The sequence below is a fragment of the Haliaeetus leucocephalus genome, unplaced genomic scaffold (genome assembly GCF_000737465.1).
Source record: "Haliaeetus leucocephalus isolate CR32 unplaced genomic scaffold, Haliaeetus_leucocephalus-4.0 Scaffold1, whole genome shotgun sequence".
Classification (NCBI taxonomy): domain Eukaryota; kingdom Metazoa; phylum Chordata; class Aves; order Accipitriformes; family Accipitridae; genus Haliaeetus; species Haliaeetus leucocephalus.
This window is the reverse complement of record NW_010972437.1, coordinates 18,809,532-18,824,177: the sequence shown is the minus strand read 5'-3', so window position 1 is coordinate 18,824,177 and position 14,646 is coordinate 18,809,532. Positions and strand designations below refer to the sequence as shown.

The 14,646-nt window shown below is 36.3% G+C and overlaps 1 protein-coding gene across 2 annotated transcripts in view; it reads left to right on the top strand.

Moving 5' to 3' along the window:
• The first annotated feature begins 703 nt into the window (after positions 1-703).
• XRCC5 (X-ray repair complementing defective repair in Chinese hamster cells 5 (double-strand-break rejoining)) overlaps positions 704-14,646 on the top strand; it is a 51,760-nt gene continuing 37,817 nt past the window's right edge. For both annotated transcript variants that reach the window (XM_010568439.1, XM_010568447.1), the window contains exons 1-8: positions 704-815; positions 1,366-1,549; positions 2,747-2,795; positions 4,355-4,477; positions 7,367-7,555; positions 10,473-10,587; positions 12,297-12,435; positions 14,468-14,580. In XM_010568439.1, the coding sequence (XP_010566741.1) occupies positions 738-815; positions 1,366-1,549; positions 2,747-2,795; positions 4,355-4,477; positions 7,367-7,555; positions 10,473-10,587; positions 12,297-12,435; positions 14,468-14,580 (990 nt within the window). In that variant the 5' untranslated portion in view covers positions 704-737. The remainder of the gene's footprint in view (positions 816-1,365; positions 1,550-2,746; positions 2,796-4,354; positions 4,478-7,366; positions 7,556-10,472; positions 10,588-12,296; positions 12,436-14,467; positions 14,581-14,646) is intronic.

Here is a 14,646-nt window from a genome sequence, read left to right as displayed (position 1 = left end):
GTTAAAGCAATGGTCAGAAATGCAAACACATATGCTAGCTTGTAGGATTTAAGCCCGCAAATTGAAATCAGAATTCATTCTTCTAAGGCATTAAGAGCATAGCTGTGCGCTGCAGACGCCGGTGGTTGCTGCAGACACCTCCAGTAGCGTAAATGTTCTGGCTCTCCCTGGAAGCTCTAGGAGTGCTGTCATTTTTACTGTTCTTGGCTAAGACCAAAGAGTGGTCTCTACAGCTATTATGACCTACTGTGAAGAGTGGATGTAGCTGTAGAGTTTAGGGAACAAGTTTGTATCTCTGCCTTGTGTTGTGCAGATATACTGTATTGTGTTATGCTTGTAAATGTCAACCAAAATATTTCTGGTTTATTTCCTAGTGTAGAAGAGCCCTTAGATCCCTAAAAAGTTTGCAGGGTTGTATAGAAATTGCCCCTCTTGACGGATTATTGTCTAACATAGGATTTTTTGTATTTTCTGTAATTTTTTGTATTGAGTTGCCTGGAACATGATACAGGATTAAATGACCCTCAGTTCGGTGGAGTTGTACTGGTTCTGTCCTCCACCATTGTCTCATACTAACAGTTACTGTAAAAGAAACCAGTAGTGATGTAGTTTGATTTTTAGGTTTTGTATGTACCCTTTCAAGTAATTATGCTTATATTGGCCCTTTTGCATTCTTATTCAGTATTGTCTTTCCTTTCTAGGCAGCCATAGTGCTGTGCCTGGATGTAGGCTTTACAATGAGCAGTTCTGCCCCTGGTGAGGAGTCTTCACTTGAACAAGCCAAGAAGATTATGATGAAATTTGTGCAGCGACAGGTATGTGTGACTTTACATGTGATAAAAAACTGTTAAAAAGGGAGAGGAAGCAATAATGTCTATGAAATATTTTCCTCATTTACTAATAATTGAAATAAATGAGAAATGACTAAGAATTAGTCTGGTTTTATGCAGGAGTAACAGTGCTCTTTATTTCAGCTGTACTTTTGTGGATGAGATGTGGTGGTTGGATTGGTTGCTCTTTTTCTTCAGGGCAGTAGAAGCTTTTAGGGAAAACAAGTACTCTTATCTTTCTGTAAAATGTTTCAACAGTGTTAAGATTTATCACACTGAAGACTCATTTCAAGGACTAAGTCAGCCAACTTTACTTGTTTTATCCTAGATATCTTCATGTCAATCTGTTAGTTTAATTATATCTAAACCAGTGAACTTTCTGTAAGATTACATTTTTGTAGGATAGCACTTGAAAAGTAAATCCACTGTACTTGACATTGTTTCAAAATTAGTTAAGCTTGCTGGAGTCTGCCTAACATAGTTGTGTATGAATCTACCTGTTTTTATACCTGTTTTGTGTTTTCTCTGTTGCCAGGTTTTTGCTGAGAGTAAAGATGAGGTTGCTGTAATTTTGTTTGGCACTGATGGTACTAGGAATGACCTTGCCAGTGGGGATCAATACCAAAACATTACTGTACATAGGTCACTAATGCTACCAGATTTTGATCTGCTGGAAGACATTCAAGACGTGATTAAACCAGGCTCTGAAAAAGCAGACTGTATCCTTTCATTGTAGAGCACTTTTTGAACTGATTCAGCTACACAGAAGGCAGGAAGTTAGTGCTGTGAAATGGGCTCAGATTTGCCTCCAAAGTTTTAACTGCTATCAGAGTTCAGCTAATTTGTGGTTGTAAGTTTGTTCAAAAGCAGATTAGCTGCTTTTTGACGTTCTTTTAGGCTAGCAGATGGAGTCTTGGCCTTAGGGAATCATTGCTTTTATGAAGTGTTCTGTTAATTAAAGAGAACAAAGATAGCAATAATATAATTTTAGGCCTCAAATAAGGCATCTGCCTTTAAAAATAGTGTTGCAAAACTTGGTTTATGCTTTTTCATCAAATAAAAATACTGTTTATGAAATATGTCAGCAGAAGCCAGACAAAACAGAATAGAGGTTTATCAAATTGATTTCTATATAAAGGATTTCTAACATTGCCCAATGTCACTTGCTGGTTTGAATGTCGTTTTTGTTTGAATGTATTCTGTTGTAAGTTGCATAAGGTGAAGAGTTTTAAAAGAAGGTAGTCTATATAGTGTCCCTTTGTGTGTTTCATCTACCTACTGTTCAACTTCCTGTGTTGTCTTCCCTCTTTCTGGCCACAAAATGATTGCTGTGACACCTCTATTCAGACAGTCAGAGCTGTCTCAGAGAAGTGTGCAGCCAGTCAACTGTATCTTAGCAGAAGCAGTCATGTTTCTTCTCTGATGGGTGGGCAGGTTTGTGTGTAGTGATAAAAACACGTTCCTAATGAAAATTGTGATGAGGAAGAAACTATCAAGAAATTGCCAGATGCAGATGTTTTGAAAGAAAACTCGCATGAGAAAATGGGATTGTATACTGAAAGTGCAAGTAAATTTTGTTTGTGGATTCAAAGTAATGTTGTAACGATTAGGTTGCACTTTCATTGGACTTGAGCCTCCTCATTGACAGTTAGAAGATTGGGCCCTGAAGCAGTCTTTTTACTGTTCCATCAGATAAATGGGGAAGAGACAAGATCACAGAACAGACAAGTTATATAGGAACCTCTTGCACAGTAGATATTTGAAGAGTACTTGTCTCAAAAAATTGTTTGCTTGTTAACTAAAATGCATGTTTGTCAGTGTTTGGGAGGGGGTCAAAACAGAAGATTGTTTCATAGGAAAACCACTTTTGTGACATGATTCATGTTCTAAATGAGATTTTTCTTAAATTTGCTTAGTCCTGGATGCAATTATTGTGTGTATGGACTTGCTTCAGAAGGAAACAATGTGAGTATGTAATATAAAGCCTTTTACAGAATTCTGACCTTGCACTTTGGAGCTGATCTGATTTCTTGTCAGTATTATATTTCCAGTGTTGTGTAAATATGGGAAATACTTTTCTAAAAAAAACCCCAAACATTAAAAACGAACAACATGCTACAGGAGTCTGTCCCTGAAGAATCCCCAGGAGACACTTAGCTTCTCCAGACAATCTTAAGAACTTTCTGATGCAACTGGAAACTTTGCAATAGATTCATGAGAATATTAATGCCATTATACAAGGCACAAAGACTTTACTTAGTGTTGCATTTCTTGTGATCTGTTTTCAAAAAACACTAATTCAGATATTAAAACGCATAGAAAAGGACTACCAAATTTGTAAGGGTGATGGCATATCTTACAAAAAAAAAAAAAAAAGAAAACAAAACTAGAAAGGTGGGTTTGTTCAGCCTAACAAATTAAAGGCTGTTGGAGATAAGGTCGCTGTTAGTAAATACACAGGCTGTGGGAGATAAACGTGCAGTAGGGAAAAGCACTGTTTAAGCCAAAAGAAAATGTTAGCACAAGTGTTACAAAGTTGTCAATGAATGTACTTTGGAAATCTGACTAACACTGGGTGAACTGATGGTCCAGAGGAAGGAAGATAACCTTATTTCCTCTTAAAACAGAGATTGAGCAAGTTGTTAAAAAGATTATATGATCTAATTGTGAATGCAGAAGACTAGACTTAGTGATACAATTTGTATTTTTATGAATAAAGTATAATCGGCATGGAAAGCTGTATCAATTTAACAGTTAAAACTGAGTTGTGAATTAAAATCAGTGTATTTATGGCAGTATAACCTTGAATACCTACAGAGCAATTGCTTTTGTTATCTTCTGAGTAAGTTGCTCGTATGCACCAAACCCTTTGTTACAGAGTTTACCTTCAGTTGAGAAAATAATGTCAGGTAAAAATTCAAGAAAAATCACCCTTATGTTTGAATATCCAGATAAAAACTGTATCAGTTTAACTGAATTTTGCTCTGTAGCTGGCAGAACTTTCTGATGTTTATTGGTACTACTTTTTAGTGTATTAAGTAGGCTTTAAAGTCCATCTTATCCAATGAATCTACTGAATTAGCTTACTAAAATGGCACCCCCACCAGCAACAGTAATTTAAAATATGTTTTCCATTTTCACAAGGACAGACTTATAGCTGCAAAGGAAATATCCAGTATAGTCAATAAACAGCCTAACATATTTTATTAGCATTTTATGTATGTTGGTGAAAACTGGCAGAATTCCATTCATTTAGATGTAGTTAGTGATTTAAACAGTCACAAGGCTAGAGTCCTCAATTTTAGGGAGTAGGAGTGAGTAGGGGTAATCACATAAAAATAAAAACTTGCTGTAAATATTATGACCAATGATAGAATAACTTCTATCAAGTAGGTTTGTTTGCTTATTTTTTTCTTTACAAGTGTATTACTTTGGTAAAGTTTCAATTTTGTAAGGAAAGAATTAGAAAAAGGCCTTATAGATAATATTTCTGATATATGTAAATGTTCTTTCTGTATTTTAAGAGGCAAGAAATATGAGAAGAGACATATTGAACTGTTTACAGACCTTAGTAGTCCTGTCAGTGAGGATCAGCTGGAAATTATTATTGCTAACTTGAAAAAAACAGGAATTTCACTTCAGATTTTGTAAGTATGGAAGTGACTGTTATACACTTTCTTAATAATGATCTTGAAGGAACTGGTGATCTGTTGGTGTATTGTTTCTATAGAGGTGTACCAGTACGTAACATGATTGTTGTAAGTACTTCTATCAATGACACATGCCTTGAATTCCAGTTATGAACCAAGTCACCTTGATTAAGTGATGTGCAAATACAGGTTAAGATGATGGCTTCTTCTCCAGTTAAGCTTATAGCTTAGAGGCAAAATCTAAAATGGGAGACAAAACATCTATATAAGCAGGGAAGTGGGAAACAATGAGCCAGAAATAGCCTCAGAAACAGTACTTTTGTCACAGCAACAGCCTAGATCCTTTTAGGTAAGGGAGTTACCGGGAAGAAATAATGAGGTAGCGTTGCAGATGTTTATAGCCTGATTCTGGTGTCAGTAGAAAAGCAAGTCTGAAGAGAAATGCTATATTCACAGTGATGGGCTTGGAAAATGGAAGCAATGTCTTAAGTGTTATGACAGGAATCCCTTGGCTGTCTTGATATAGGTATAGGCATTGATCTGAAGAATCAATGGTGGTGCTGAGATCTGTATTAGTTGTTGCACATGATGGTAACATAGGAAGCTATAGGCCTTCTAGTAAGAGTTTATTTAAAAGCAAAACTTTGTGTGAATGCTAATGCTTGCTGTTTATAACAAATAATTTTGCAGGAGAAAGTTAAAGCTGCAGTTTTACTTCTGATCATTTTAGTATTTACTTTCACTTAGATCCAGCGTTCTGTAAGGAGCAGTGTTGTGGGTCCACAAATGGCTTTAATGAATTTATCAAGTTCACCTCCAAGATAACAGAGGGCTTAGGTAGGAAAGCATGACTGAAAATCATGGGCTGATCCTCCACAAAAAAATTCTTTTTTGCTTGTGCTTGGGAGAGGCTCAATGTAAAAATGTCAGACTACTCCCGGGTTCTGTCTACACAGCAAAAGAAGGTATGCTTGCAACATGCCTTGACATGCACCTTCTAGCTTATTTGAGCCATTCTTGGCATTGGAGGCAGGGGAGACACACCACCGTGAACCTGAGTACATGCTGCCAGCCACAGTACATCTTTCAGAGGCTTGGTATTTAGCCCCTGATACCTTGTCTCCATACCTGTAGTTTGCTGTGCAGAGTAGCACAGATGCTACTACCGCAAGTTAATGTTGCAGTTTTATTCTGTGAGATTTCTGGTATGTCTTTACATTTTCTTTGACTGTAACATAGCAAAGGAAAAGCCCCATAGCTAATAGAAGCACTAGGGAAATGTTGCTGTTAGAGTATTAGCTGCAGGTTTACACCCTGTCTCTCAGCCATACGAGCAAACGATGCTTTGAGAAATACATGTACAAAGGTAAAATACTCAGGATACTGGTTTAAAAATAATTTCTTGCTAAACCTTGTCCTTTTGTTATAACCAATGCTTCCATCTCTTACACCCTGTTTATTGATTAGGTTGTAACTTGTGGTAGATAGTTGGTTTTCCTCCCTGTTATCAAGTCCCAAGCGCATGCTGAGCACTGTGTAGCTTTGGGTATTACACAGTTCTCATCACAGGAGTCTCTAAGCACTGTATAATAAAAGTAGTCTAACTTTTATGTATCAGAGGTTTGAAGCTTTTTGCTCTTTTAACAGCTTTAAAATACAGTTTCTCTATTTGTCAGTGGATGCTGCTTCCTAAAAAGGTACCAAACACTTTGCTGAAGTTTGATCTTTAATTCTGCTGTATGTGACATTGTTGTGCATATTGTTAACTCTCCTTATTATACATTGCTCCACAGATAAGTTTAGTGAGGACCAATGAAGTGAAAGTAAGGTAGAGATCTGTAGGCTGCTTTTTTGAAAAACATAATACAATGCTAAAATTCTTTTACTTTGTGGTAAAAGGCATCATGTGGTTTGTTCAAAATTGGATCAGATGAAAGATTTGAAAAATCTGCAGGCATTGTCAGGGGCATAGAGTGGAGGATCTTACACATCTCTCTTTTCTCTGGTTATTATACTTAGTTAACTCTGTTATATTTTGAAGAGCAGCAAGATCATTTTATCTATAACCCCTGGCTAAATTTTAAAATCTGACTCTTGAAGTGCAGGAAAATGTCATCTTCAGTCAGAAATTCACCTAGTATTGTAAGCTATTAAAATCTCAAAGAGTAACATTTATTCCGGAAATACCTAATAGCCCCACTGCAGAGTAAGTCCCGTTTACTGGCATTTGGAGCTGATACAGAATCACAGGCCTGGAATGGCCTTTATCAAGTCATCTAGAGCAATCCTCTGCTTCAGACTGGATCAGTTGTATGTATGTCATTGCTGAGTGGTGTTTGTCTAATCTTTTTATAAAGATTTCCAGTGATGGGGACTCTTCTATCTCCTCAGGCAGTTGGTTTTAGAGATTATGGTTTGAAATGCCTTTATCAGGTTTTTGAATATTTGACCTGACTCCGTGATGTGATTTGAGTGCACGCTGAATATGAAAAACCAATTGTTCCCTTCCTCTCTGCAACAGCCTTTTATATTTAGGACTCTCTTGCCCTCTGACTCCCTTCTCTATGGGTTTTATTTTGTTCAATCTTTTCTCGTAATCTTGTTTTCTAATCAGCATTGTCTTTACTCCCTAATCCTTTCCTGTCTGTGGACATCTTTATTGACATGTGATGCCCACAACTGGTGCAGCACTCTGGTCAAGATGTTACCAATGCCAAGTAGACCTGAAATACTACTACCGTGTGTTTCACAAGCCATGTGGCTCTTCATACATCTGACTGCAGCTAGATAGAAGTCGTTGATCCGGATACAATTTTTGTTTTGGTTTTGGTTGGTGGCTTTAATTAAAAAGAAAGTTAAACTAACTGCTTCTGCTTGTGTTCTTAGTCTGCCATTTCCAATGGATGTTGATGATGGAGGTGGAGATGTCAGTGCCAGTGTACATTCTCATATGCACAGAAACTCTTTTCCAAAAAACGGTTTAACTGAGCAACAGAAGGAAGGAATTGATGTGGTGAGGAAACTGATGCATACTTTGGATGAAGAAGGAGGGCTGGAAGAAATTTACACTTTTAGGTAAACTTGGCTAATCCTCTTTATGGTACTGTAAATTTACTTCATGATTGCTTCCCCAAACGATGAAATTAAGTAAGTAATCAGTCACTTGGCTTTCAGTTTCACTGAAGTCGGTGAATTTTATAATGTATTGTACACTCAATCCCTTTCAAACAGCTTCTTCAGTGGCTTTAGAATAAGTAGAAGAGCTTACAGATTTCAGTGGAAATATCTGTATTTAAAGAAAAAAATCAGTTTTCTCCCATCTTTAGTGTTGGTGGGTTTTGGAGGGAATGTTTCTATAAATGAGGTTTCAAAACCATGTTTTGGAAAGAGTTGGAATTTGTGACATACTGCAAGTAGAACATTTGCATTTAATGCTAGCCTTTGTTTCTTGGTTGCAGACTTCTTTTAGCTCACTAGTTTATCAAACTCCCACAAATGTTTTGAGTAATGTTGTTGGTTTGAATCCTGCTTTTTAATCACAGACTACTGTGCCGTTGTGCCAAACAATATACTTTTTTTAGCAGCATTCCTAATGAAGGAATTGTAAGATGTTTTTTCACTTCATGTTTCCCCGATGAAAGAATAAAAATGTATGTGTGTCTCTGAAAAACTGTAGCTAATGATATATCCAAGACTTTTCCACATAGGTGTTGTCTCAGTTGGGAAACAAGCAAAATGCATCTATGCACCTTATAAAAAGTCTGATGTTATTGTCTTAGTAGTTCTACTCTACAATTATGAAGTGTGATCTTTTAGGCAACATGTTTTTCAGGAAACTTAGTAGACCATAGCTGTAATGTGATTATCAAGTGTAATTTTTAGATGAGGTTGGTACCTGTAGGTTTGCATGCTGTTATTTGTCATTTTATTTGTGGGGTTTTCTTCCTGCACCCTGCCCAACTAATCTGCTTTACACGTCAGCAGCCAGTTAAACTGTTACTTGAGCATTAGTGTGGTTTAGTGAAGAAACATGTATCACTGTGTGTGTATTCCTTACTAGTCAACAGAGCAGTCTCAGTCTCTAGAAAAAAGCAGGCTTTGTCATTGCATCAAAAGACTGCACAGAAAAGCAGTATCTTTCTGGGCCCATTTATCCTTTAGGATAATCCATATGCATGAAGCTATATGTGGCTTGGTGCCTGCTTTATATGTTTTTTTTATTGCAGGTCCTTGCTACTGTATAAGCTGTCTTTGTACCATGTTTTCAGGGGAAATCCAAAATCTTTGGATAAATAGGCATTTGGCAAATAAATTAAAGCTTTAGTTGTTTAAGTTGTAGAAGGATACCTGAGGTTTTAGATGCAGTTAAGTTGCTTATCAAGCTTTAAGAAGTCAGCCTTGCAAATTTGTCATGATAACTTACCAACTCAGATACACTCTCTGTTTTTCTATATCTGTTATTCCTGCTGGTGAAAATAAATTAGTCATGCCAGGAAAGTAAGTGAGAAAATTTTGTTGTATTTTTGGGGGGTTGATATTCCAGCTATCGGACAGGAGATACTTCTGCTGCCTCTGGGTTTTAGGGGTAAGGATTGGAGAGCAGAGGAGGAGAGACATGTTTTTAAAATACAAGTTGAAATGTGCATTTACTGGGGTTCTATTGGCTGAGTCTTCTGTGATAACAGGAAGTGTTTGTCTTCTATACATATAAGAAATTAAAGGATAGAGTTACTATATTAAGCTTAAATGACAATTTTTAGGCATTTGACACTTAGGTATTTGATTTTTCACGTTCATTCTTGAATGTAGCTGTTGCAGTACTTTTAATGATATAGTAACAGGTTCTTTTTAAAAATCCTATATTAACGTGTCTATTGTCAGAAGGAATAATTTGTCTTCCCTTCCTTCCTTTCCCCAAAGGAAAAAAAGATTAAAAAAGGAAATACAATGTTTATCTCATTATAAAAATTCCAGTGCATTTTCTCCTTTCATTTTGCTTCCATTAGAATTTTCAAAAAAACCCTGCTCATCCTAAGAAACTTGAAAAGTAGAATACCAATTTGAATTCTGTATTACTGATTTTAGGAGTTGATCTTAATTTCTGCCAGACAAGTGCTTTAATCAAGAAAGAGGTAGTTTTGCGTTTTATCATCATGTGAAAAAGGTGAGATCAGTACTGTTTTATCTTTGCTTCATCGAGTGCTTTCTCTGCATTGGAATTTTACAGCAAAATAGCCAATGCAGTTTGTTTTAGGTGAAAGCTGTTCTGGGTGCAAGCCTATTTGATTCCACAATAAAATATTATAAGTTACTTTTACTGTAAATTTTAAATTTTTGAACTCCCTTGCTTAAAGCTGTGCAATTAAGTTAACACTTTTTAGTATAAAATCATTACAGTTCCTTTTTTGTGCATTTTATGAACTTGTGTGTATGCTGTTTAGGCTAGAAATACTCTAACTTGTTTCAGTCTAACAGGATGCCCTGAAAATAATGAGTTCGTTAGTACTGTATAAAAAAAAAAGTGTCAAAAGTTAATTACCACACAAACAAAATACTGTTAATTGAAACTGGATTCTTTATTTCTTCACCTCCACTGCAGAAAACATTTTACCACTTAGAGAGCCTTTTCTAATTTGGGTTGTTCAGCTAGCTACATGCCCTAATTGGGTGAGTACAGATAAATGTAAAATGCTTAATAAGCAATTGTGTAGTTTCATCACAAGACCTAACATAACCATGTCTTTAAGCCCTAATGTCACACCATCATAAAGGCTTGAGATGGGAATAATCTACTGTACCACCTCTTTTTTTCATTCTCTTTTCTGACAATAGTTAATGACCAGATTATTCATACAGTTTATTTACTAATGCTTTATGCAGTCCAAGCTGAAACAATTGGACTCCTGCATCTCCCTGAAGAGAGTGTATTGTCTGTAATATTTTATTACAGTTCACCAGAGTTCATTTCTGTTTTCCTGATTCCTTCATTTAGAGAGAGCCTGGAGCGTCTTTCAATGTTTAAGAAAATAGAAAGAAGACCTATGGCTTGGCCCTGCCAGCTCACTATTGGTTCTAATTTGTCTATAAGGATTGTGGCCTACAAATCAGTAAGTTCAAATATCGTATGTTTTAGTGTGTTTTGGCAGCAAGTTAGGTGCAGCTGCATGTTTTTTCCTTAAAGCTAAGAAAATAAAAGCTAAAACAGCATCCAAAATAATTATGGTAGAGATTTTGTGTGCATAGAAGCCAATACTTCTAAAACTGTGGTTCCCACAGCAACTCTAACTTCACCATATTGTACACATATGTTAAAGAACTAAAATCCACGATGTACAGAAATAGAACTAATTGCTATCTATGCTGTGACACTTAATGGTATTGAAGTTGACGAACCTGATTTAAGAATGCTGCGGTTGTGTGAAGCTTTCCATTCGGCATCAGTGATAAGTCTGCAGCTCAATGAGACTTAATATATATTTCTTAAGCCCTAGGCACGAGAGGAATTATGCACATGTGTATGTAAAATGGTGGGCATAAATGTTTTACCAGCTATTGTGTTGAATTGCATCTATTGTTATTTCAGACTTGGGAAAAAAGCTTGTTTGCTTTATACTGTTTGGCAGAGCATGTGCACAGTCTGTTTCCCTTACAGTTTATATGGGTTCTTCACACAGTGCTAGGAAGAAGTAAGTGTATTGAAACACAGGAAATGTGCAAAATTCCAGTTATTGAATAATTAATAGGTAACTATATAGTGTGGCAGCATTGATGGATCTTGTGAGATGGAGATTAGTTGGTTTCTTATTTGAACCCAAGACTAAGAGTCTGGCCAGTATTGCAAGGTTTCAGGAAGATGTATTATGAAGTTGAAATATATCTAATTTCTGAGAGATAGGCATACTAGCATTGAAAGAGGTCTCTGCTGGCAGCTTTCTATTTATGCTTATTCTTTTTTTTTTTTTTTAAACTAGAATATTGTGCCAGACCTGTACAAATATGCAGTAAGAGTCCCCTCCCAAAGGTGTTTACACCCCAAATAAATTAAGTTTGGGAGAGTAAGCAACATGAACCGAGTGACTAGCCCGAGGTCATAGAGCAGTTGGATCAGAGCTAGGAATAGACTTGTGATATCTACTGACATAATCTATTCTGTCTTTTCTGCCCAGTTCTCCATTTTTGTTCTCATTCTCATCAAAACCATCAATTTCACTTAAGTAGAGAGAAAAGAAAGCATTTTGCTTTCCCTGTATTTGGGAAACATTCACTCATTGCAGATACTTACTTATTCCTTCTTTTCCCTCCCAGTCCTGTAATGCAACTGGGATCTTTTTCTGCCTTTTGGGGAAGTTGCAGTAATATAGGGTATTTTTATCCTGTAGTGTAGTAAGCCTGATGAAAAACTTGGGCAAACAAGCTGAATGAGCATTGAGTCTTCTCCTATCTTTAACATGTATCTTAATGCTCCATCAGAAGCATTTATGTAGGTGGAGGAAGTAAAATACATAGCAAGCAAGTTACATGTTATCCTGTGACTAAAAGACTTCCACAAATGACTTAGCCCATGACTTTAAAGAATAACCAAGACAAGTATGCAGTCAATATGATATAGTTCAGGTGTTAGGTCTTGTGCAGATGAAACAGTGTGCTGAAAGCACTGTGGTAGCAGTCAGAGATGCATGTTTGGGGCTGTCATTATTAGTCCCTTATTGGCAAAATAATGCAGCACTTCGTCTAAGAATTTTTTGCATGTTCTGGTAAGCACTCTGGATCCCGCTGAAATGTTAAATGTTCCTTTTCTTTGAATTCTGATATGAAGGTCACAGAAGAGAAGGTGAAAAAAATTTGGACAGTTGTGGATGCTAAAACCCTCAGAAAAGATGATGTGCAAAAAGAAACTGTTTACTGCTTGAATGATGATGACGAGACAGAGGTTCAGAAAGATGATACTATTCAAGGTATGACTTCTTTATGTGCACCCTGAAGACAAACCAAAGACAATGGATTGTAGTCTTAAATCACCTAAATGCCTTTTAGTTTTATACTTGGAAGCCTAGCTGTGATCTTAGAATGTAAATTCTGTAAGTGGATGGAAGACTGTTATGTGAGACTCTTTGTCTTCACATATTTTAAAAATTCTTACTTTTGCCAGTAATAGGAATAATAATAATAATACCACCAGGTGGAACTCGGAAGGCACTACAGCTTCCTAAATTATTCTGTGGAGGATGATACCTCAGCTCTGCAGTGAGTAGTGCTGCTACCTCTATCCTGTTTTCAAATGTTCAGTTGTACTGATAACATGAATACTTTCATAACACTGCTTTTTTCTAGATAAGCAACTGCTCCAGGTATTCTGCAATTGGGAAGATGAAACCATTAATGGAAGGTTTAGTGTTCAAGAGTCTATTAGCTTTGCTGTTTAAATTCCATAACAGGTTCTATCTGAAGTAGTGGTATGCAGAATACTTCTTTTATAACCTTCAGCTTCGTTCTGAGTGGATTAAATTCCTTAGAAGACTAAAGACTCCAGAAACAGTATGAAATAGTCTACTTTTTAAAAATGGAGTTAAGCAAATATGTTTAATTTTTTGCAATATAGATACATTTTGTTACTAATTTTTTCTTTCCTTGCTGTTTCAATCCCACACAAGTAGGGCAAGTGTATTAACTATAAAGGGCAGAACTATTCAGTAACAGTATAGAAAGTCCTGTCAAATGAATAAAAAAATTGAAAAATTAAGATAAATACTGTATTTTTTTATTTAACCTCTTTCAGTTGTAACAATCATAGGTGTTTTGTAGCAGTAGGAGATAAAAATGTCCCAATAACAATGTGATTTTCTTTGTTTCTTTAAGCAAAAATGATAGTTAAAAGCTAGTAGTCTGTTTATGTTTATAACTTCAAAACTTCTAGTAAAATAAAAAAATCCACTTTTTATAGTGAAGTATTTGTACTGTTCTCTGCTGATGTTCTGACTGCCTAAGTTGGTGAGTGGTTGCGGGATGCTAGTAAAAAGAAGTGATGAACAGTTCAATGTGAACAAAAGAGACCAAAAATTTCTCTATCAATGGTGTGATATTTCTTACAGTTAAAGAGCTGCTGATGCCTTATGGACTTTTGTGGGCCTTTTGAGAAATGTCATAATTAGACAATATTTTGCATTTGAAGCACCCATACTGAAATTTCTTTCATTCTGCCTGTGTGTTTGTTTTTCAGCTTCCAGGAAAATGCGTCTGCATATAGGTTTTTTAATTCAGGGATTTATCTCTGTTCCTTCTGTTTTCTTCACACCTGAGGATATCATCCTTAGTCTGTGACTGTAAAATAAAGTGATGATGTTACAGGGAGGGTATTAGAGCTTGAGATGGGCAAGGAAACAGTTGGAACAGATGATACCTCTGAGAAAGTAACAGCTTCCTATTTTGTGGAGCTATCCCTGTAATGTAAGGCATGGGAAGTAAAACACAGAAATATATAGAAAGACCACTTGTGCGTACAAGAGTGTTTTGGTTTTCCATTGTGTGTAAGGGTGTATCTCACTTCCACTGTTAATACATTTTGTTCTGTGAATCATTCCTGGTGTCATTTCCTGTCCATGATTTGTGGTATGTTTGGGTTTTTTTGTATTATGTTTGCAGGGATTGTTGCAGTCTATTTGCTGAAATCTATTCTGATTTGCTTAAATCTATTTTGTGAGCATAATTTTGTTGGGCAAGATGTTCAGTTGCTTTATTTTCTTTGCCGCTCACTGTGAGGGTAGCTGTGTTGCATAAAGTGATGTACAAGGAGTGCAACTGCTGTTCGTGAGGTACAGAGCGTGTCTATGGGGTGTGTGGTTTTTTTGTTAACAGGGAAAGTAATTTGATGAGCATGTGTGGAGTGTAGCTGTGGGGCATGCATGCATTGTTAAAATATTCAGAGAGCTAATTTCAGTGTTAGAATTGTAGGCCCATATGCTTACCAGATGCTCTTCTCTTGTTCTCCAGGGTTTCGCTATGGGAGTGATATAGTTCCTTTTTCCAAGGAAGATGAAGAGCAAATGAAATACAAAACAGAAGGAAAATGTTTTTCTGTTTTGGGATTCAGCAGATCCTCTCAGGTACAGTACTAAACTTCTTCCCATTCTAGTTCCTGGGTGTTCAAGACAATTGATTTCAGTTTGAAT